At 46.8% G+C, this 23440-nt stretch overlaps 1 protein-coding gene across 24 annotated transcripts in view; it reads left to right on the top strand.

Annotated features, from left to right (window-relative positions):
* The window catches only part of RREB1 (ras responsive element binding protein 1), a 203226-nt gene that overhangs the window by 165943 nt on the left and 13843 nt on the right, over positions 1–23440 (top strand). For all 24 annotated transcript variants that reach the window (XR_013533775.1, XR_013533771.1, XR_013533776.1 and 21 more), the window contains 2 exons: positions 11777–11966; positions 14230–17146. Coding sequence is in view for 15 of the 24 variants with exons in the window: in XM_078368417.1 (XP_078224543.1) it covers positions 11777–11966; positions 14230–17146 (3107 nt within the window). In the remaining 9 variants the exon portion in view is untranslated. The remainder of the gene's footprint in view (positions 1–11776; positions 11967–14229; positions 17147–23440) is intronic.

Here is a 23440-nt window from a genome sequence, read left to right as displayed (position 1 = left end):
ATAGCCTGCTATCAGAGGAGGCCTGGGGCAGCCTATGCCAGCGGGGCCTAGCCTGGCGGTGAACTGGGACAGTAGCTGGTGGGAGAGACAGCTTGTTATCCCAGAACTAAAATAGACACCAGCTCCATTTCAAACCCCAGAGGCAGCAGAAAGAACCACAGCGGGCTGCTACCCACTTAGACTGAAGGTTCGTAACTCAAAACAGCTGTTGCCTTCTCTCTCCTGCACTTGTCCCCGTTCCCCTCCCACCAATGTTGGCAAAGTGCCATTGTTCCTTAATAAAAAGTGTTGGAAATCCAAACTCATGTAAATCTCGACTCCATTTCCCTCCACTCCACTGTGTTTCAAATGAATGAAGTGTTATCATAGAATGAAAGGAAGACACAAAGCTGCCTAAAGAGATGCCAGCTCTTAGGGTCTGGTGTTAGCTTCACCCTGACATGACCAATGGTCAGTCATCCCCCTGCCCCCACAGCTCCCCAACGAGGGAGAGAAGGCAGAGGAGGGAGTGGCGTCAGGCTATGGAGAGCTGGCATTTGGAATTGGAGGTGAGGGACGGAGTGTTCAGAGAGCAGGTGGCTACACAGAGAACATCCTTTGTGCGAGGATGTTGCTGGGCATTGAATGTCCATCAGAATAGAACAGAGCAACTGGCCATACCCTGCTGTGAATGAAGTCAGCTGGGAGGAACATCCAGGTCAGCCCTGGCCAGCAGGAGAATCCAAGCCATGCATGTCCTTGAAATTTTCTAGTAGCCACATTTTATTTTATTATTATTTTATTTTATTTTATTTTGAGACAGGATCTTGCTCTGTCACTCAGGCTGGAGTCCACTGGCATGATCATGACTCACTGCACCTTGACCTCCCATGCTTAAGCGATCCTCCTACCTTAGCCTCCCAAGTAGCGGGGACCACAGGGGTGTGCCACTAGGTGCAGCTAATTTTTTTTTGTATGTTTTTGTAGAGACAGGGTCTCCCTGTCTTTCCCAGGCTGGTCTTCAACTCTGGGCTCAAGCTATCCATCCACCTTAGCCTCCCAAAGTGCTGGGATTACAGGCGTGAGCCACCCTGTCTGGCCTTAGTAGCCATGTTTTTATAAAGTAAAAACAGAGACAAAATGAATAATAATGCTTTATTGAGTATACCAGTATTATCAAAATACAGTGTCAACACATCATTAATAGAAAAATTGTGAGTGATGTGTTTCACATTCTTGCTTTCATGTACTGACTGAAATCTGGTGTGTGTGGCACGACCCCGGCCCATCTTGGCTCTATCAGCCACATTTCAGGTGCTTAACAGCCCACAGAGAGGTTTCAGACGAGCCACCTATGGCAGGGAGGGCGGCAGCTTTGATGCTGAGTTGTGTCTCCTGTGTGAAGGCCCGAGGGCAGCGACTGGATGGTCACCCTGTTGGCACAGCACTGCTGAGGGTGAAACTTGGCCGAAGTTATTGTGTAATCTTAGATGGCCCCCTGATGAAAGGAGATCGGGTAATAAGTAATGTTAACATCATTTCAGTTAAAATGTATCCAGCAAAGTTCATACTGTGTGCCAGGCACTTGCCCAGGCTTGAAGGAAACAATGATGTTTGAGACAGGGTACGGGCTAGGCACAAAACAAGCAAACGGGTGATTGGTTATAAAACAAAGTTCAGGGCCCAGGAGGGCACATTTACCTCAAATTCCAGGCAGAGGGATCTAGTGGATGCAAAGCTTCTCCTTGGGATTTTACATCAGAGGCTGAGGTGCTTCACTTAATTTCCTCTGGGTCAGGGCCCTCCTGCGTCTGGTACTTCATTGACCCTGGTCATCTCTGAGTTCAAGGTGATGCCCTGAAATCTGTGTTGGGAATTAGTACATAGGGAGCCCAAGGGGGCTCTGGCAGGCACCTCAGCTCCATGAGTAGGGAGGACAGCTGAGAACACTCCCTGCCTGCATCTTAGTAGTGGGGCCACCAGAGGGAAATGCCTTCTTTTTTCTGCATTCTTGACTGTTTCAAGGAATGTTCACCTCCCTTCACTGCATGCCCATCACCTGCAGAGACCCCAAGACTCTTCACCTGCCCGGGATTGATCCCACCCTTGTCAAATGTCATCCTAAAAACAGGGAAAAGATAAAATATTTGTCAGCATCTTGTATTCAAGAATCTATGAGGCTGAGGCTTGGGCAAGCAGAAACAGATTTTAAATGCTTCTGGGGGCTGTGAACAGAGGTCCCGCCAGAGGGAGGACTGCCCCCACTCTCCCACCCCCACCTAATAGGTACAGGAGTCTTGGTCAGGACTACCCTGCCCCCTACCCAAGAGCCAGAGCAAGGAGTGGCCCATCCTGCTTCAGTGCCCACCATACACCCTTCCTGAAGTCCCTCAGACTCTGCCCAGTGCTTCATGCTACGCTGGTTTGAACACTTGGAACAGAGTATTGGGTTGCCGTGTGCAGCCAGGGCGGGTTCCTGGGACATGGCAAGGGGTGGTTGCCTGGCCAAAGCCCTGTCACAGAGTTGTCACTGTTGCTTGCAGCAACTGGGAGAGATTAGTGCAGCTGTTGGATGTCAGTTCTCTGCCCTGAGATGGGCAGGGGAGGGTGGGCTGAGGGTAGAGGAATGTGTGAGTTGGGTGGGACTCCAGAGGGGGGATTGTTTGCACTTACTCCTTCTGGCCTCTGGAGACAGAACAGGAAAAACGAAGCATGAAATCCCTGTTGAGAAGGAATGCTAGTCTCTCCATTAAAACACGATAATGAGGAAGGAATTCAGTATCTGAAGGAAATGGCCAAGCTGAGTGGCAGCTTCTCGGCAGGTATTTCATAGGTTCTGCTGATCGGGGTTGCTGGGAGCAGGGAGTGTCAGCATTAGGAAATGCTCCCAGCTGAGCCAGCATCGGGGCACTAAGGATGTGTGGGTCACATAAGGAGCCGGGGCATCTGCAAATAGCTGTCCTCTGAACGCACAGCCCAGCAGAGTGGGATGAAGCCAGCCGGCTCTGTCCCAGCCTGCCACCTGGCAGCTCTGTGACCTCGTGCAGGTGGTGACTCAGTTTCCCTATCTAGAAAACAGATTTGAAGACTGTCCTGAGGATGAAGGGAGATAACCCACAATCCTCAGTGTGTAACAAATACTTAATGAACTTTTTCTTCTGATACTATTATTTAGAATGCATGTCTTTGTAAGCATTTTAAACCTTCCAACATTTATAGTTACAGATGTTGTGTCACTCTATGGCTATCCCATTCCAATGAAATTGAAAAGGAATCAAATTCTAGGTACGATTTACTTGGCAGAGAACATAAAAGCAATTTGTTCTTTACTCTTATAAAGAGCCGTTTTTATCTAGTTTTGCTTTTATAAAGATTAGGAAACAGACTGGCTGTTTAAATTTGGTTTGAGTCCTGCATCCCATGTTTCTTAATCCAATTTTGTGAAAAGCAGACGTTTAGAAAGGTGAAGGGACTCAACACCTTGATGTAACATAACCACACATCACTTTCCTTATATTGTTAAGGAACCCTGGGATTCTAAAGAAGTGAGTTTCCTGATGTTTGAAATTTGCCAATGCAGTCTTTCATATATTTATGCTTAGCATAGTTTTTTTGTTGTTGTTGTTTGTTTTGTTTTTTAATTCACTGTTTTTGCTGATTGTAGGGAGGTCATCTGTCCCTCAGCTAACACAGTGGTAGAGCTGATGGACTTATGTGACAGAGAAGAGAGCCCAAGGAAGCACCTGAATGGTTTTTCGTGTCTGGGCTGCTCTGTTAAGCTTGTTTGTTGACTTCAGGATTTTCATCTTGTTCTGGAGAGTTAAGGTCACCAGATGAATAAAATATCAATCACTGTTAGTGAGCCCTGAGGGAGCTAATCCCAAAACTGTTTACCCACAAGGTTAAGAAGTTAAAAAGAAAAAAAAAAAAAGACTTTTAGTGTCCTTGTTTTCCATTTCTGTAAATCACATTGCTGATAAATTTGCCTTTGGGCATGCTCCCTGCCCATTTTAGGTACTATGCTCAGTTAGTGGCTACAGATTCCAGATTCCCTTTTCAGGGCTGGTGATTTTAATGATGATAGTTATTTCTGATAAGTACCTTAAGTCTGCTGTTGAGCGATAAAAACTGCTGGGTCTATTTTGGACTGACTCTTTACTGTTACTCCCTCCAGAGAATGTCCATACCAAAACAACGTATTTATCGTACTGCATTTCTACCCCAGCGCAGAATTGTGCAACTTTCTTAAAGTAAAATAAAATAAAGGATGTTCTGTCTTCTTCCAAGGACATTTGCTGTCAGAAGAACAGAGATCTGTGCCCTGCCTAAGTTAGCAGGATCTGTAGCACAGTCGGCTGTCAATTTGATGACTTTCTAAAATTTTAGAGCCTCTGGGTGGCTCATGCGTGTAATCCCAGTACTTTGGGAGGCCGAGGCAAGTGGATCGCTTAAGGCCAGGATTTGGAGACAAGTCTGGCCAACATGGCGAAACCTTGTCTCTCCCAAATACAGAGGCATGAGAATCGCTTGAATCTGGGAGATAGAGGTTGCATTGAGCTGAGATTGTGTCACCGTACTGCAGCCTGAGTGACCGAAAGAGACACTATCTCAAAAATAAATTAAGTAAATAAAATAAAATTTGAACTTAATTTTATCTTAAGACTTAGTGAATCTGAGTATGAATAAGAACATTATTTGTTGCATTAAAGTCCCTTGAGGATTGCAGGGACAAAACCCCAGCTAACAACTGAGTGTATTTTCTTGACCTGTTGGCGCTGGTTCATCCCACCCCTTGCCCTATGTACCTCCTGCCTTTGGTGACTTAGGCACGTGGTCGGGTAGTGGCTGGCGGGTTGGGTCTCTGTGACTTTAGGATAGCATGGAGTTCACTGGCTCTTGTGGGAGTCAGGCTTCTCTGACCATGTTAGCACTGTATCCTTTCCAGCCTGACAAGGATCAGAGCCAGTGTGCTCTGGGATTTTGCTTGTCTGTTTGATTTTTGGAGAAGGGACAGGAAGGGCTGTGATAGTGCCTGTCTAGCCGCTGACAACCACAGGCACTTCTCTAAGCACATATCAAAGACTCTGTGATCGTGGTTCCTGGCCCCTAGTGTTGGCAGCCCCCTTCCTACCATCTGTGCTGTTACATACCATCTGAGCTGGGAGGCATTTCCTTCCCCTGGGATCCCCAGGCCCCCTCCTCTCTGTTTCACCTTACCAAGTGCTGCCAGGGACGTTACAATTGGTACTAAGGGAGGGAGGAAGGGATAGAAGGAGATATGTGCAGGCAGCTGTTTCACCTGTGCTGTTCCAGGGAGCCCTAACTCCACCTACCCCAACACCACAGCCCCCTCCTATCATCTACCCTAAAACTGCTAGAGCCCCTCCACCCCATCATAGGAACCTCCACAGTGGAGCAGCCCCACAGGAGGCAGGACCCACACACAGTTTAGGGGCTGGAATGTCATACATGGGTTGGAGAATGGTCCAGTCCACATCAGCATTCTAAATTAAAATTTCTTATCTCAAATAAACATTGGCTAACATTGCTAGAATGCAGGTGTTTTCTGGGCAAAGCAGGCTCTTGTGCACTGTCTTGGTACAGAAACACTTAGTTCTGTGAGCACGGTGATTTGGAGTTCACATATGCTGAGCAGTAAGTTGAGGTCAGACTGAATGTCCATCTTGCATTCCATGTGTAATCTTACCTTAATCTTTAATTTGGAGGGTTTTCCACTGATTTTTTTTCTTCCTGAAAGTAATCTATTTCTGAGTGTGATTTTGAAAGAAAAAGGAAGTTTTGTTTTTGAAAGGGTTACTGGAGTTAAAGAGGTACACTTCCCCCAAATACATTTACCTTACTGACAGCAAAGTTAGTTTACATTTGGAAAAGTTACCTTGTTTCCAACGAAAATCAAAAGGCAGCCAATCAGATTTGTAAAATTTCTCTGGCGTGTTGTCAAGATCTCTTGCAAAATGAAATTGTCCTACATTTCTCCCCTCTCCTGTGGCTCTTAAGTGCAGTTCTGCCCCATCTAAATATTAATATTTTGCAATCATGCTCTTTATGAGGCCCTGGCAGAGTGGAGACACACCACAGACCAGGGGTGAGGAGTCATTAGGACCACCTGGCCAGTGGCAGTGGTCTTACTGAAGATTGACAAGCCCAATCGAGGTTTGCAAATACCTGCAGCCAGCTTTGCATCCAGCAGCTCGGTGCACAGATTTACAGTGACCTCCACTGTCCTTGAAGAGCTGCTTAGAAACAAGATGGCAAAGCTTTCTCCTTGGGGCCTTGGGAAGGCTGGATGAACTCTCCTGTCTCTGCCTGATAGGGCTGATCCAACTGTTTCTGGGTGGTGATTTTCCACACTGGTTTCATATAAGATCTCTCAAATGGTGCTGAGTGTGAGGCAGGGAAGGGAGTGTTTTTCTGTGGGTGTTTATTCCTTTTAACCAACAGCACCACATGCTTCTGGTTTCAAAGCATAATTTTTTTCTCCACCACTTCCATGTTTTGTATCCTTTCACTTATAGGAGTGCCTCAGTTGAAATCCCATGAAAAGGGTGTGAAGTGTGGATCTAGACCTTTCTTAGACTCTGTTAGGAGGTTGAGTGCATGTGCAGGCTGGGAGAGCGAGCATTTCTTTTCAGGAGGTGGGTGAAGGGAGCAGGTGGGGTGGGAGAAGACTGGCCAGAAAGGACACTTTTCTTCCCATGAGTCTTGCAATTAGACAGAAGTAGTAAGGACGATCGTGAAGTTCTTGAGAGTAAGAAAAGAGAACACATTTCTTTGAAATTAAAACTCAGTTTTTCCTGAGTTTCCATATTGGCTAAAACGTGCCAGGAAATGGGCTTTTCCTGGTTTCTTTTTTCCCCTAGCACAATAACATAATGATTAAATTTGGAAAAGTACTTTGCAGTTTTCAAAGCACTTTGTTATCTGTTATTCACAGTAACTGCAAAAGATCCCGTTTTAGATGAGAAGGGAAACTGAGGTATGGAGAAGGAAAGGAACAGGAGAGAAGTAACAAAGATAAGTAAAGTATTGGTAATTACTTTTCTCTGGGAGGGCTACTGTTCTAACAGGCTTGAGCTTAAGATATTTCTAGATTTTTACACCTGACTCTCAATATGTTTCCAAACTTGTCTAACTATAAGAGTCAGCTGGTGTGCTTGTTGATATACAGATTCTTAGGCCTGTCCTCTAGTTATTCTGATTTCAGTAGGTCTGGGGTGATCTAGGAGTCTGCTTTTTTTAACAAGGTCATGTGGGGATTCTTACCTCTTGGCATGTTTGGGAAATTTTTCATAGCTGGCAATTGAAGTGCAGATGGAAATAAGTTATCCAAGGTCACACAATCTGAACTCCCCAATCCCTACCTGGTGTCTCTGGTCCCTGAACCCACACTCCCTACCACCCACTGCTCCACAGCTGCCTTCCCAGGGACACAGAGTTTGTGTTCAATACTGGATAATTCTGTCACATCTTTATTGTCGTGTCTTCATCACCTGCTACATATGAAACTGTCCAGAAACAGGAGGGATTTGAGGGTAAGTGAGATAATGAAGGAGAAGATAGACACAGGCATGAGACCAAAAAAAAAAACACCCCTCAGTGTTGTTAAAAATTCTAGCCAGGTATATGGGTGCACACCTGTAGCCCTAGTTACTAGGAAGGCTGAGACAGGAGGATTGCTTGAGCACAAGAGTTCAATGCCAGTCTGGGCAACATAGCGAGCCTACCTCAAAAAAGAGAAAAAAATCACTGTAATCATAGAGATACAGTAAATTCTAAATCTAATTGCCATATTAAGAGGCATTCATTCTTCATTCCCTTTATAAAACCTACTTATTAATGCCAGTCACACTAAATATTCATAGCCAATAGGTTATGCAGTAGTACAAAAGTCTCAACAGTGGAGAATAGCCAAGCATAGTGGCTCATACCTGTAATCCCAACGCTTTGGGAGGCCAGTTTGGGAGTATTGCTTGGGCCTAGGAGTTCAAGACCAGCCAGGGCAACATGAGTGACACCATGTCTCTTCAAAAATTTTAAAAATTAGCCAGGCATTGTGGCATATGCCTGTAGTCCTAGCTTTGAAGGAGGTTGAGGTGGGAGGATCACTTGAGCCCAGGAGTTTGAGGCTGTAGTGAGCTATGATCATGCCAAAGTGAAGAGTATTCAGGGAAAATCTCCAGGATGCAAGAAAAAAAGCATATTTTTAATCTCAACCTTTAAAATTTCTAATTTTTAATGTACCTGGCACATGATATATGCAAATATATATCATGTGCCAGGTACATTAAAAAATGGAAATTTTACATTTATATCATAAATACATATACATACTAAATATGTACACACATACACATTCTCAGCTAAACAACAAACCCATATGGACCACATGCACAAAACTTTTTTATAGAAGTGGTGCGCCATTTCAGAAGGTTTGCAGTCACCTCTCAGGCCTACCTGCCTGCCTTTTGCAGTTGACTTGCATGCTACCAAAAGTCTCTTCCCAACCTGTTTATGTCTATAACACTTGTAATCATTTATTATAACTTAATTAAATGTTGTATAAGTCCATGGAATGTTGTTTTAAAAAAGGAATAGTCTCTGTGGAAACTTACAGTGGAAAGCCTTGTTTATAGTGCAGATTAGACAGAGTATTTTTTTCAGTTGCTGTTCAATTTAGGGTAGGTAAGACGCCTATGCACAGTTGAGTGCCATAATTGTAAAAATCTAGGATTCTGCTTAAGTTTGGTGTATCCTTATCTAGTTTTAGGGATTATCAACTCACAGCCAATTTTTTTTCATCTCTTCCCCAACCCAGGTAATTTCAAAACAAATAGATACCCTACATTTTATTTATAAATATTTCATTACTTTTTTTTAAAGGATCTTTTAAAAAAGCATAGCCAAAATAATATATCTAAAAAATTCACAGTCTTTTGTGAATATATCAAATATCTCAAAGGCTCACGCCTTAATCCCAGCACTTTAGGGGGCCAAGGCAGATGGATCATCTGAGGTCAGGAGTTCGAGACCAGCCTGACCAACATGGAAAAATCCCATCTCTACTAAAAATACAAAATTAGCCAGGCATGGTGGTGCATGCCTGTAATCCCAGCTACTTGGGAGGCTGAGGCAGGAGAATCGCTGGAACCCAGGAGGAGGAGGTTGTGGTGAGCCAAGATCGTGCCGTTGTACTCTAGCCTAGGCAGCAAGTGCAAAATTTCGTCTCAAAAAACAGAGTTAGATTTCCCCAATTCAGATATTTCTCTTACCCTTTCAGTCCAATATAGATCTTTGTGCCAACTGGTGGTGAGGTGTCGGGTTGGTGACCATGGGAAGGGTGCAGTTAAACTTGAGTGAGGGGAAACGAAGTGAGGGTGGGAGAAGGAAGGAGCTCCGTCTCCAGAAGAGCAGGACAGGACAGAGGCTCTTGTTGCCTCCAAGGGTCACCGTCCTCACTGTGCACAGCTCAGAGCTTGAACGTGTCTCAGCCAGAAAGAACCTCACCCAGAGGGGCTGTGTCCATTCTGCTTCCTGCAGGATCTGTCTCATGGCCTGTGATTTAGACCGCTGGGTTAAGTACTTTGATGTCTGGGCCTACAGTGTGGGGACTTCCAGTCCCTAAAGGTGTTCTTCATTATCCTGACCCATCCCTTCCCTGGGCTGTGACCACAGTGCTGAGCTCAACAGAATTTCCTCAAAAGGACTGCTGTGTTTTGAGTGGCTCCTGGGAACCCGAGGTTGGGGTTCCAAAGGTAGCTGAGCTGTGACAGGAGAGTGCTCAGGAGAGGCCCCTGCGTGAACAGGGGAGCCAGGGGAGGAGCATGCAGAGCAGGACCAGGCTGCTGTACCCACTACAGTGCAATAAGGCCAGCAGGATGGCATATACTTGGCGCTTCTTCCTTTCAGAGCTTCCTGAGTAAGCTCAGCTGCTTTGTGGCTGACTTTGCTATCTTTATTTCCAGAGAAGACTCTCAACTCAAAAACGTTTTCACTGAGGTGCATTCAGTGTGGACATAAGCAAGTAGCTTTGCCTGGCTAAAACAGTGATAATAGGAACTACCTTAGAGGTGATGAGGGTCAGATGCACTTGCATACGTAAATACACGGAACGATGTTTGGTATACAGTGTTGTCCAACGGAATATCCTGTGATTGTGCAAACGTACTGTGTCTGTGCTTCCCAATGCTGTTAAGCCTTTAAAAGAAGGCTAATGTGACTGAGTAAACTTTAAGTAATTTAAATTTGAATAGCCACATGTGGCTTTGGTGGCTACTACCTTCCATGCAGGTCTACGGGGTGTTGAGAATAAATACCATAATGATGATATTTTGTTTTTATCCACCTATCTGCACACTGATGTAAAGGTTTTTTTGTTTTGTTTAATTGGTTTTTTTTGAAAAGGAGTCTCTCTGTCGCCCAGGCGCGAGTGCAGTGGCACAATCTCTGCTCACTGCAACCTCTGCCTCCCAGGTTCAAGCAATCCCCTGCCTCAGCCTCCAGAGTAGCTGGATTACAGGCACTCGTCATCACGCCCAGCTAATTTTTGTATTTTTAGTAGAGATGGGGTTTCACTATGTTGGTCAGGCTGGTCTCGAACTCCTGACCTCAAGTGATTCGCCTACCTCGGCCTCTCAAAATGCTGGGATTACAGGCATGAGCCACCTGGCCCAGCGCAATGTAAGTTTTTTTTTTTTTTTTTTTTTTTTAAGATGTGTTTTCACCATATTTGTCAGACTGGTCTCGAACTCCTGACCTCAGGTGATCCGCCTACCTCAGCCTCCCAAAGTGCTGGGATTACAGGCGCGAGCCACTGCGCCCGGCGATGTAAGTTTTTCATATGGTTCTCAGTGAAGACCTAGAAGCCAATACTGGTATGAAAAGCAGAGACAATATTATAAAGTCGTGTTTGCTATGCAGCTGTATAGCCCAGAATATTTAGAATGTCAAAGATGATCTCTGAATTGAAGGGTCACGATTTTGAAGTGGACAGCATCTGTGGGAGTCTTTCAAGGAAGGGGAGATAGCCTTGTGACAGGCATAGGTGGGAGCAGGAACTCAGGCTGACATTTCATGTGTGCTTCTTACTGGCTATGTGGCCTGAGGCACATTGCTTCGTGTTTTTGATCACCAGTTTTTTCATCTGGAAGAAGAGGGTTGTGATATGCACTTGTCTGCCGGGGTTGTCATAGGTGCTGTGCTGTCAGGGTGTCTGGGCTCAGTACATGAGGACCGTGATTATCATTCAGATAACGATGATAATGATACTACAACTTAATCAACAATCACCGTTACTACTAATTAGATTGTAATAATCATTTGTATCCCTATCACATACCAGGGATGCTGATTGATTGCCCTAGATGCTACTTAAATGTATACTCTTTTTGACTTTTAAACATTTACAATAATTAGAATCCAGTAAACTGAGGGAAAGAGAAACCTCTGACGTGATCCCACTAATGCATGATCCAGGTGAGAGTGAGCAGGTCTGCCACGGTGGCCTCAGCTTCCCAGGTGTCTTCTTGTTGTCTCAGACTGTGGATGTTCAGATCATATGTACATCTTGTGCTGCCTGCAAAGATTTGGTATCCAGAAGTTGATTGAATGTAATTTTTTTTAAAGGAAGAGTTTTTGGTGCTAACCATGCAGACTGGCTTCTTGGCATCATACTATTTTTATTTTACTCAGTTGAAGTGAAGCAACAAAAACCTAAGGCTAATCGATGAGTGGAACCTCGACTTAACTGACTCCATATGTTTTCCCTTTGCTCTTCTAGATGTGACATTTGCTGCATCACCTTTCGAACACATCGAGGGCTGCTGCGTCACAATGCGCTTGTCCACAAACAACTTCCCAGGGATGCAATGGGCAGACCTTTCATACAGAATAACCCTTCAATTCCCGCTGGCTTCCACGACTTAGGATTTACGGATTTCTCCTGCAGGAAGTTTCCTCGAATTTCTCAGGTATTCTGATCAGCACATGGAAGCAACCAGCAGCTGCTTCCATGGTCCATGCAGTTAGTCTAAACTTCCCCTCCTTGAGGTTTCTTTCCTTAAAATGTCAGTTGGGCTTTGTCTTTTTTGTAACACGTTTTTCCTTAAAATTATCATTGATCCTTTTAGTCTCTCTTGGGTTGTTGGGGTAAGAAGGGTGCATAGTCTTGTTTGGGGTTGATTAACCTATAAACTTGTGTGTCAGTCTAGCTCTTCTATCCCTTTTGCCCATTCTTGGGTCTTTGAGATTTAAAAGTTGTCAATTGTAGGCAGGACCAGCGGCTCACACCTGTAATCCCAGCACTTTGGAGGACAAGGCAGGAGGATCATTTGAGGTCAGGAGTTTGAGACCCGCCTGGAAAGGCATAGCAAGACTTTGTATTAACAAAAAATTTAAAGATTAGCCAGGCATGGTGGTGCACACCTAGTGGTCCCAGCTACTTGGGAGACTGAGGTGGGAGGATCACTTGAACCCAGGAGGTTGAGACTGTAGTATTGAACCATGATTGTGCTACTGCACTCCAGCCTGGGAAGCAGAGCCAGGGATTGCCTCAAAAATAAAATTTTAACTAAAATAAGAATTGTGAAACACCCCAGCCCTATCATAATTGGAATTTTTTTTTAATCTTTCTTTACTGTCTGCATTACAGCTTAGATATTTTTAGCATTGTGTTTTCTATTAAAAACAATTTGGGACATTATTGACCTGAATAAGAAAAGATCCATATATATTCCCTACTAATAACACACCTGCTAAAGCTACTTTGAAATTCACTGGGCGTGATGGCTCATGCCTGTAATCCCAGCACTTTGGGAGGCCAAGGTGGGTGGATCACTTGAGGCCGGGAATTCAGGACCAGCCTGGCCAACATGGTGAAACACCATCTCTACTAAAAATACAAAAAATGAGCTGGGTGTGGTGGCACAAGCCTGCAGTCTCAGCTACTGGGGAGGCTGAGGCATGACAATCTCTTGAACCTGGTAGGTGGAAGTTTTAGTGAGCCAAGATCATGCCTGGGTGACAGAGCAAGACTCAGTCTCAAAAATAAACAAACTAATTTGAGATTTTTTTTTCCCATTTAAAAAACATTGAGATAGAAGGTATCAACGGTGGTGTTCTTCAAGTGTACAAACTACAAACTCAATGGATTGTTCCATATGCCCACACCCACCTGTGTACACCCATTTTTAACCCCCCAGGTGACATTCCTCAAAGCCCTCCTAGGCAGCGTCTCCCTTCCACAATGATAGAGGTAGGGTAGCTGATTCTCCAGTCTATCTGACCATCAGTTTTGCAAGGCACCCATTTTTAAAAAGAATTAACTCTACTCTTGTGGTATTGTTACTTAACTATACTTCAGAATCTCTTTCGAGATACCCTGTGGGTTGATATAATTTATCATGCAGACATGATTGTTAAGATGCTTTATGGATTGCCTTATTGAATCCAGAGTGTTAGCAAGTAGGAAGTCAATTCTTTTTTTTTTAAGTGCAGTGTGGCATGATCATGTCTCATTGCAGACTCAACCTCCTAGTCTCCGGTGATCTTCCTGCCTCAGCCTTCCAAGTAGCTGGGCCACAGGCATGTACTCTCATGCCTGGCTAATTTTCTTTTCTTTCCTTTTTGAGAGTGGAGTCTCCCTCTGTTGCCCAGGGTGGAGTGCCGTGGTGTGATCTGGCTCACCACAGGCTCCACCTCCCAGGTTCAAGCGATTCTCCTGCCTCAGGCTCCTGAGTAGCTGGGACTACAGGCACACCACCATGCCTGGTTAATTTTTGTATTTTTAGTAGAGACAGGGTTTCACTATGTTGGTCAGGCTGGTCTCGAACTCCTGACCACATGATATGCCCTCCTCAGCCTCCCAAAGTGCTGGGATTACAGGTATGAGCCACTGCACTTGACCATTTTCTTACTTTTTTTAATAGAGATGAGGACTTATTATGTTGCCCAGGCTAGTCACAAACTCCTGGCCTCAAGTGATTGTCCCACCTGGGCCTCTGGAATAGCTGGGACTAGAGGCATGAGGCACCACACCTGGCTAATTTTTTTTTTATTTTTTTGTAGAGATATGGGATCTTGCTATGTTGCCCAGGCTGGGAACTCTTTTTATGTTAGAAGGAAAGGCTGTGTACTGGGACATATGTACAACAAATGCTTTGTGCATCTCCATTTAGTGATTATTATTCAATCTTCACATGTGTTCCTTTGCTTTTACCGGTGGATTCTATATAGGCCTGGTGTGAAACAAACCTGCGGAGGTGCATCAGCGAGCAGCACCGTTTTGTCTGCGACATCTGTGACAAGGCATTTCCCATGCTCTGCTCGCTGGCGCTGCATAAGCAGACCCACGTGGCCACAGACCAGGGTCAAGAAAAGCTGCAGGCCATGACCCTGCCTGATGAGGCCCTGGAGCAGAAGGGCTTCCTGGCCTTGCTGGGCCTGCAGCACACCAAAGACGTCAGGCCTGCCCCCACCGAGGAGCCCCTGCCAGATGACAACCAGGCAATCCAGCTCCAGACACTCAAGTGTCAGCTACCTCAGGACCCTGGCTGCGCCAACATACTGAGCCTGTCTCCTTTTGAAGCTGCTTCTCTAGGCGGTTCTCTCACAGTTCTCCCCGCGACTAAGGACAGCATAAAGCACCTGTCCCTGCAGCCCTTCCAGAAGGGCTTCATTATCCAGCCTGACAGCAGCATTGTGGTCAAGCCAATTTCTGGTGAGTCTGCGATCGAGCTGGCAGACATCCAGCAGATTCTGAAGATGGCAACCTCGGCTCCCCCTCAAATCAGTCTTCCTCCCTTCTCCAAGGCCCCCGCCACCCCACTGCAGGCTATCTTCAAGCACATGCCCCCTCTGAAACCAAAGCCCCTGGTCACACCAAGGACGGTGGTGGCCACCTCCACACCCCCGCCTCTCATCAACACCCAGCAGGCCTCCCCCGGCTGTATCAGCCCTAGCCTGCCGCCACCGCCCCTGAAGCTCCTCAAAGGCTCAGTGGAGGCGGCCTCCAACGCCCACCTGCTGCAGTCCAAGTCCGGGACCCAGCCCAACGACGCCACGCGGCTCTCCCTGCAGCAGCCACCGGCAGAGCTGCCAGGCCAGCCCGGGATGAAGACTCAGCTGGAGCAGGACAGCATCATCGAGGCCCTGCTGCCGCTGAGCATGGAGGCCAAGATAAAGCAGGAGATCACCGAGGGGGAGCTCAAGGCCTTCATGACAGCGCCCAGTGGCAAGAAGGCACCCGCCATGCGCAAGGTGCTCTACCCTTGCCGCTTCTGCAACCAGGTGTTTGCCTTCTCAGGGGTGTTGCGCGCCCACGTGCGCTCCCACCTGGGCATCTCGCCGTACCAATGCAACATCTGCGACTACATTGCTGCCGACAAGGCCGCGCTCATCCGCCACCTGCGCACGCACAGCGGGGAGCGGCCCTACATCTGCAAGATCTGCCACTACCCCTTCACTGTCAAGGCTAACTGTGAGCGGCACCTGCGCAAGAAGCACCTCAAGGCCACCCGCAAGGATATCGAGAAGAACATTGAGTATGTCAGTAGCAGTGCGGCCGAGCTGGTGGATGCCTTTTGCGCCCCAGACACAGTGTGCCGGCTGTGTGGAGAAGACCTGAAGCACTACCGGGCCCTGCGCATCCACATGCGCACACACTGTGGCCGTGGCCTGGGTGGGGGTCACAAGGGCCGCAAGCCCTTTGAGTGCAAGGAGTGCAACGCCGCGTTTGCGGCCAAACGCAACTGCATCCATCACATCCTCAAGCAGCACCTGCATGTGCCAGAGCACGACATCGAAAGCTACGTCCTGGCCGCTGACAGCCTGGGCTCTACAGAGGCCCCACCCGCTGAGGCCTCGGGGCATGGGGAGGATGGTGGTTGTGCTGCCGTTGGTGACCGCAAGCCCCTCAGCACCTTCCTGGAGCCCCAAAATGGCTTTCTTCACCGGGGCCCCACCCAGCCTCCGCCTCCCCATGTCTCAGTCAAGTTGGAGCCTGCCAGCAGCTTTGCTGTGGACTTCAACGAGCCCCTGGACTTCTCTCAGAAGGGCTTGGCGCTGGTCCAAGTGAAGCAGGAAAACATCTCCTCCTTCCTGAGCCCTTCTTCCCTGGCCCCCTACGACTGCTCCATGGAGCCCATCGATCTGTCCATCCCCAAGAACTTCAGGAAAGGGGACAAGGATGTGGCCACTCCAAGTGAAGCCAAGAAGGCTGAGCAGGAGGCAGGGAGCAGCGGGCAGCCCTCTCCCTGCCCACCACCCTGCCCTTCTCTTCCCGTGGCTTTGGGGCCCAGTGGTATCCTGGAAAGCCCCCTGGCCCCTGCGCCGGCAGCCACCCCAGAGCCTCCAGCACAGCCCCTGCAGGGCCCTGTTCAGCTGGCGGTCCCCATCTACTCCTCAGCCCTGGTCAGCAGCCCTCCCCTCGTGGGCAGCTCAGCCCTCCTGAGTGGCACAGCATTGCTGCGGCCACTGAGGCCCAAGCCCCCCCTACTTTTGCCAAAGCCTCCCGTGACAGAAGAGCTGCCCCCGCTGGCCTCCATTGCCCAGATCATCTCATCTGTGTCCTCGGCCCCCACCCTGCTGAAAACCAAGGTGGTGGACCCAGGGCCCACGAGCACTGGCAGTAACACCACAGCTTCAGACAGCTTAGGAGGCTCCATCCCCAAAGCTGCCACCACCACCACCGCCCCTGCTGCCACCACCAGCCCAAAAGAGTCCAGCGAGCCTCCCGCTCCAACTAGCAGCCCAGAAGTTGCCTCTCCCACCGAGCATGGCCCAGCGGGCGCTTCAAAGAAGAGGGGCCGGAAACGGGGGGCGAGGAGCCGACCCCGTGCCAACAGTGGCGGGGTGGACCTGGACTCCAGTGGAGAGTTTGCCAGCATCGAGAAGATGCTGGCCACCACTGACACCAATAAGTTCAGTCCATTTCTGCAGACAGCAGAGGACGACATTCAGGACGAGGTGGCTGGAGCCCCGGCCGACCACCATGGGCCCAGTGACGAAGAGCAGGGCAGTCCCCCAGAAGACAAGTTGCTGAGGGCCAAGCGGAACTCCTATGCCAACTGCCTGCAGAAGATCACCTGTCCCCACTGTCCCCGGGTTTTCCCTTGGGCCAGCTCCCTACAGAGGCACATGCTTACACACACTGGTAAGAGGGCCGACCGGCTCCCAGGCAGCGAGTCCTAATTCCTGGCAGGGAGAGCCACGGGTGGAGGTCCAAAGCAAGACCCGTCTCCCACAGCTCCAGTCATTCCTAGCTTGGCTTCTTCCCCAGTCTCAGAAGCCCCAGCTTGTCTGGTGGTGCTGGAATTCCCACGTGCTCTCAGTACCCACATGGCCTGTGTACAGGGGCTGAACCCTCCAGGGGCAACAGTCTAGTGAGTGTTCACCCAGGGCATTTTGAGGTGAAAGTGGTCACAGGCCTTCAGATTACTCACGGTGTAACCCCATCCCTTCTGGAGGCGGTAGTTGGATTGTCTACTGGGTTAAGCAAGGAGGCGGCTCCAGAGAAGTAGGACTTTGTATTAAGGTACTGGGGCATAATGAGCTTGGTGCTTTGACACTAGACATTCCATTCCAGTGTCCTCAATGCAGCTTTTTGAATTTTGAAAAATCTGTGAAGTTTTTTGGTATGCCATGTCTTCTTAAAGAAAAATATTACAAATTGTGATGTTGGCTGTTTTCTTTCAGTTCACTGAGGCAGTCACATTTTCCCCTGTTGATTGTGAAAATCAGCAATGAGTGGTGGTAGAATGTTTTAAAATTTTTGTTTATACTACAATTGTAAGCTTTTCTGAGAAACTTCTCTCAGAAGTGCCTGGCGCTGGTCCAAGTGAAGCAGGAAAACATCCCCTCTTTCCTGAGCCCTTCTTCCCTGGCCCCCTACGACTGCTCTGTGGAGCCCATCAACCTGTCCATCCCCAAGAATTCTCACCCAAGTTTAAAAATTTCTAAATTCTAAGTGACAGACTTAAATTGTCAAAATGATATCTCAAAAGTATTTTTTTTCTTTTTTCTTTTTTTAGATAAAAGACAAGGTCTCACTATATTGCTCTGGCTGATCTGAAACTCTGGGCTCAAGCAGTTTTCTTGCCTGTGCCTCCCAAAGTGCTGGGATTACAGGAGCCCCACACCTGGTCCCAGAAGCATTTTTCTTTTTTTGAGACAGAGTCTCGCTGTGTCACCCAGGTTGGAGTGCAGTGGCACAATCTCAGCTCACTGCAACCTCTGCCTCCCGGTTCAAGCAATTTTCCCTGCCTCAGCCTCCCAAGTTGCTGGGATTACAGGTGTGCCCCATCATGCCCAGCCAATTTTTGTATTTTTAGTAGAGATGGCGTTTCACAGTGTTGGCCGGGCTGGTCTCGAACTCTTGACCTCAGGTGATCTGGTCGCCTCGGCCTCTCAAAGTGCTGGGATTACAGGCATGAGCCACCACACCCGGCCTGCCCAAAAGTATTTTTCAAATGTCAGTTTCTAGAATTTGATTTTTAAAGAGAAGTTTAGGATAGGAATATAATTTTTTTATCAGGTACTTCTAATACAACTCTCATCTGAAATATAATTTTCTGAATTTTCTCAGTGAATAGTCTCAGTATTCAATGATTTATGTCATTGAACTAAGGGCAAACTAAGTGAGATCCTTACCTTTTTGGAGTTTACAGCCAAAATATTAATAAACAGATAGGGCCCAATCCAGTACCCAATGGTACTGGATTGGCAAATAAAATACAGAACACCAGTTAAATTTGAATTTCAGATAGACAACAAATAATTTTTAGTATAAGTATTTTTATGTAGTACTTGAGATATACTAAAAAAATTATTTGTTTATCCAAAATTCAAATTTAGCTCCGGGCATCCTGGTTTCTTTGTGGGTTTTTCTTTTTGCGCTAAATATGGTAACCCAAGGTAGTCAGGAGGTTTATGACAGGATGTTGAGGGTGGGTTGTGGGAATTGGTGTGAGCTGTGCTATGTAACCAAGTGGAAACGCATTACATAGAGTTGATCATCCCACAAAGCTTTGGAGAAGCTCATGAAAGGCTGTTTCTCTTAGATGAGGTGGAACAGCAGGAGGGAGGTCATGGAGTCACCCCTGGATACCTGAACAGTGTGCAGAATGGAGCCTGGGGAGGGAGAGGAAGCTGGGGGGCAGAGAAAGCCGTATCTAGGAGTGATAGGTCTCTCAGAGGCTACACTGGTCACCAGAGCTTGCCTCACAGACAAGCATTTCTTTCTGGTATGGTGGGTCCTCGAATCCAGGGATTAAGGAGTAACAAGTCAGGAGTGCCTATCCAGGGAGGACTCAAGGAGAACCAAGATTTCTAGATTTGTAAAGTATGTGCCGCCCTTTCAGACCACTGTCTCCCTGATGAAATAGCTTAAGCCTGACAAGTAAAGCAACCATTCTAATGAAGACAGCAGTTCAGAAAAGAAAATGCATCTTCAGTAGAAGGTGTCCCTTACAGCAGTCTATTTTGTTACCCTTTTTGGGTGCCACCTGTTTGTCGCCTACTGAGAGTCTGTGGAGAAGTGAGTCTTTCTGTTACCACTTTTCAGAAAGCAGATGGTCTGGATCTGATGATTGGCCTGGCTCCTGCCCTTCCTTGGCCTCCCATCCTCCTCCTCCAGTATTTCCTTTTTTAAGAGTTGTGCCCAGGTCTTTGCAGATGCCTGATATGTGTTCCCACTTGTGACTCCAGTCATAATTGCCTGGCTTTGGAATGCCAAAATGTCAGCATTGGCTTAAAATTTAGTAGCATCTGAAACTGAGCAAGAAAGCAGGAGGTATGTTTGAGATAGGATGGGGTAGATATAAATATAAACATTCTACGTCTTGTGCCTTCAAAGTTACTGATAACCTCGATAGATGTGTCTGCTTTTTTGGCCCAGTCCCTGTATACTATAATAATCTGTTCTCGGTAGAGCTAGTCTTCATGACAGTCCTGTGAGGGTGATGTCATCCACTTGTTGCCGTGAGGAAATTGAAGTTTACTTAAGGACCTAAGCAACTTGACTACAGCCATATAGGGAATAAGAGATGGAGCTACTGTTCCAAGCCAGGGTCAGGTTCTGTGCGGCTGTCCTGCCCCCGTCAGGGTGTGTGTGCCCCGGATGTCCTCTGTGTGAAGGCAGAAGGCGGGCAGAGTGCACTTCCATGCCTCCCTGTGTTCCCACATGTGCACATGCAGAAGATTGGGAAGTAGTTTGAGATAAGGGGAGACACTGCTGTGGATCAGAATGTCACTAACTAATTTGAGACTTAATGATTACAGAATCGTGTTAGCCACATGCATAGACAGTGTATGAAGATTGGTGCCCATTGAACTTCATTACCTTTTTTGCTGTGCTTCACTCTCAGCTTCCAGGGATGCTCAGCATCACCACCACTAAATCATATTATATCGAGCACTTCACTACATCCAGTGTCATGTTAGAGCATTTTTCATTCATCAAGCATTAGAGCTGAAAGCAGCCTAGGAAGTCATCTGATGGGCCCCCTTTCCCCATCAGATGTTTTTCCTGGTAGGCAGCTCTGCTGTCACTCAGAGCCACATGGATCCTTGGCTGCCTAGGCTTCTATGAGATGCTCTCTCCAAAACTGAAAAAAGCCTTAAGTGTACACGTTAAACATTGACTCTGCAGCCACCCTGCCAACAAAGGTGTTATTCAGGGAAGATATTTTATGGGGTATTTTTGTTTTTTTCTAATTTTTTAGTTTTGTAGAGACGAAGTCTCACTATGTTACCCAGGCTGATCTTCAACTCCTTGGCTTTGCAAAGTGCTGAGATCACAGGTGTGAGCCACCGTGCCTGGCCGTTTTGTGTTTTTGAGTGTAGTGTTAAAATCTAGCTGCATTCCAGCCAGAAGCATTGAGTAGCATCCGGTTTTGGACTGCATTTAAACAAACTGTCTACACCTTGAATGCTGGCCTCCTCCTACCCGCTTAGCAAATTACTATACTGTCTCTATTTTGTCTCAAACACATGTTCTCCAGTCCACCCAATCCTCAATGGGGCAGCAAGCAGCAGATCCGGTATTCATTGTCCAGTGAGGGGTGTATCTGCTGGCTGCTGGCAAAGAGCAAGTGGCCTCAACCTTTTCTTGTTCCCGGCTCAGGTTCCAGGAACCTGATGAGGAAGCTGGCGTAACTGTCATTTTTCATACCCCCTGGCACAGTGTTCACATGCACCTGCCTTTCCTCCTCCTCCCACTCCTCTCTAGCTCTCTCCCAGCCCATAGTTTCCTGCTGATGAGGACAGTTCCTGGTTCCTTACCTTTCTGTACCTAAATGTGCCACCTCATAGGAAACAAGAGTGCACTGTTCCTGCCTTTACCCCTTGGGAGCATCTCGTGTGTTTTTAGGCCACAGGTGGAGGAGAGGGTGCCAGAAAACACAGCCAGTCTGTTCCAGCCTCTCTGTCCTCATTTTCTTCCTCCTTCCCTTTGCTCTGGTTCCTTGTCCTGCATTGATGAGCTTGGGACTCTGGGATGTCCGTTCTGGGCTTCCTGGCTTGCTCACATTCTCACTGGTGCTTTGAGTGCCTTTTCTGAGCTGGGGGGCTTTCCCCCACACCCTCTCCTTCCTTCTCCTACCTGGCAGTGAGGGTCAGAATTTCAGTCGGTGCATCGTCCAAACCTGAACATGGAAAGCACCTGGGACACCACTTGTATTTGGCTACTTTTAGCTTTCTTAAAAGACAGCTTTGGCCATTTTTACCCAGTCCTGTGTACACTTCTGCCAAATACAGAGAGAAAATACCCAAAAAAAGATGCCTTCACAGGGGTAGAGGAACGATGGAGAGAAGCTGGGCGGCTTAGGCTGTCATCTTGTTAACAGAAAGAAAAGCAACTGTAAGGTTGTCTGTGCTAGTTAGACCCCACCTTTTTAACCTTCATTGTCTGAAAAATAAACAGAAGTATTTTCAGTTCTGTTTTCTTGATCATCTTGGTGGCCAAGGTCCTAGTCTCCTCTTCAAACTATTCTCACTGCTCACTCTTCTCTTGCCCCAATGCCCCTTTTCATTTCTTGACTGTTCTGGGAGAGTAAATACTGGCCAGTTTTTTGTTTTTGTTTTTTTGGGATTTTTTTTTTTTTTTTTTAAAGACAGGGTCTTGCTCTGTCACCCAGGCACCCCAGCTAGAGTACAGTGGTGTAATCACTCTTCACTGAGTTCAAATGATCCTCCTGCCTCAGCCCCCCCAAGTAGCTGGGACTACAAGTGCACACCACCATGCCTAGCTAATTTTTTACATTTTTTTGTAGAGACAGGGTCTCACTATGTTGCCTTGAAATCCTGGGCTCAAGCAATTCATCTCCCTTGGCCTCCCGAAGTTCTGGGATTATAGACATGAGCCACTCTGCCCAGCTGGCTGTTGGTTTAAATACTCATGTTGGGGCTCACCAAATGCTGTAGGTCCTGAGTGTGGAGGTAATTCCCTGTGGTTACAGGTGCTTTTACAAATACTCCTCCTAAAGCAGTCATTCATGGCAGCTACCAAATAAAATCATTTGCTACTTGCCATATAGATGACTGGCCAACAAGTGTTTTTGAAACCTGTGTTACTATAAAATACTAAAAAGGGCCCATGTTTTCCTGCATCCCTTCGATCCAGAGAGCCCACTGCTATTAAAAAGTCAGACTTAACACAGTGAAATGTGATCTTTTAATGACTCGTGTGAGTTATGTCATTTTGGGAACCTTCATAATTTGATGCAATACTTTGGCATCATGGATTGTTTTCTGAATTTAGCAGTAATAGGGACTTTCTCATGAGGACGTCAGCCTGGCAGTCCTAACCAATAGTAAAGGTGACACACTCACTAATGTGGAAATTACAGAGTAAACCATGGAGAAGCCGATCATTTTCTTTGAAATTAAGATTCCTGTCATAGTAGCTTCTTGTTTTCCTCTTCTCAATCTGGCCAGACTCAGAAGCAGGAATGTTGTCTTTTGACAATAAAATGTTAAAAGTACTTCATTTTTACTTGAAATTATTAGATACTTTGCTCAATTTTAAATGAAAAACAAGAAGTAATTTTTTTCATTTTATTTTATTTTTGAGTCAGTCTCTCTGTTGCCCAGGCTAGAGTACAGTGGCAGTCTCTACTCACTACATATCTGCATCCCAGGCTCAAGCGATCCTTGCATCTCAGCCTCCCAAGTAGCTAGGATTACAGGTGTGTACCACCACGCCTCGCTAATGTTTATATTTTTAGTAGAGATGGGTTTTCACCGTGTTGGCCAGGCTGGTCTTGAACTCCTGGCCTCAAGTGATCTGCCTACCTTGGCCTCCCACAATGTTGGGATTACAGGCATGAGCCAGCATGCATGACGGCAAGAAGTAATTTGGAAGGTGCACCATAAACACTGTAAATACAGCTATTCATACTTTTTTAAAAATGTGAATGTTTTAAAAGTAAATTTAGCAGAAAACACCTAT

The sequence above is a fragment of the Callithrix jacchus genome, chromosome 4, assembly GCF_049354715.1.
Source record: "Callithrix jacchus isolate 240 chromosome 4, calJac240_pri, whole genome shotgun sequence".
NCBI classification, from domain to species: Eukaryota; Metazoa; Chordata; class Mammalia; order Primates; family Cebidae; genus Callithrix; species Callithrix jacchus.
The sequence above is the reverse complement of the archived record's forward strand: the minus strand, read 5'-3'. Positions and strand labels throughout refer to the sequence as shown.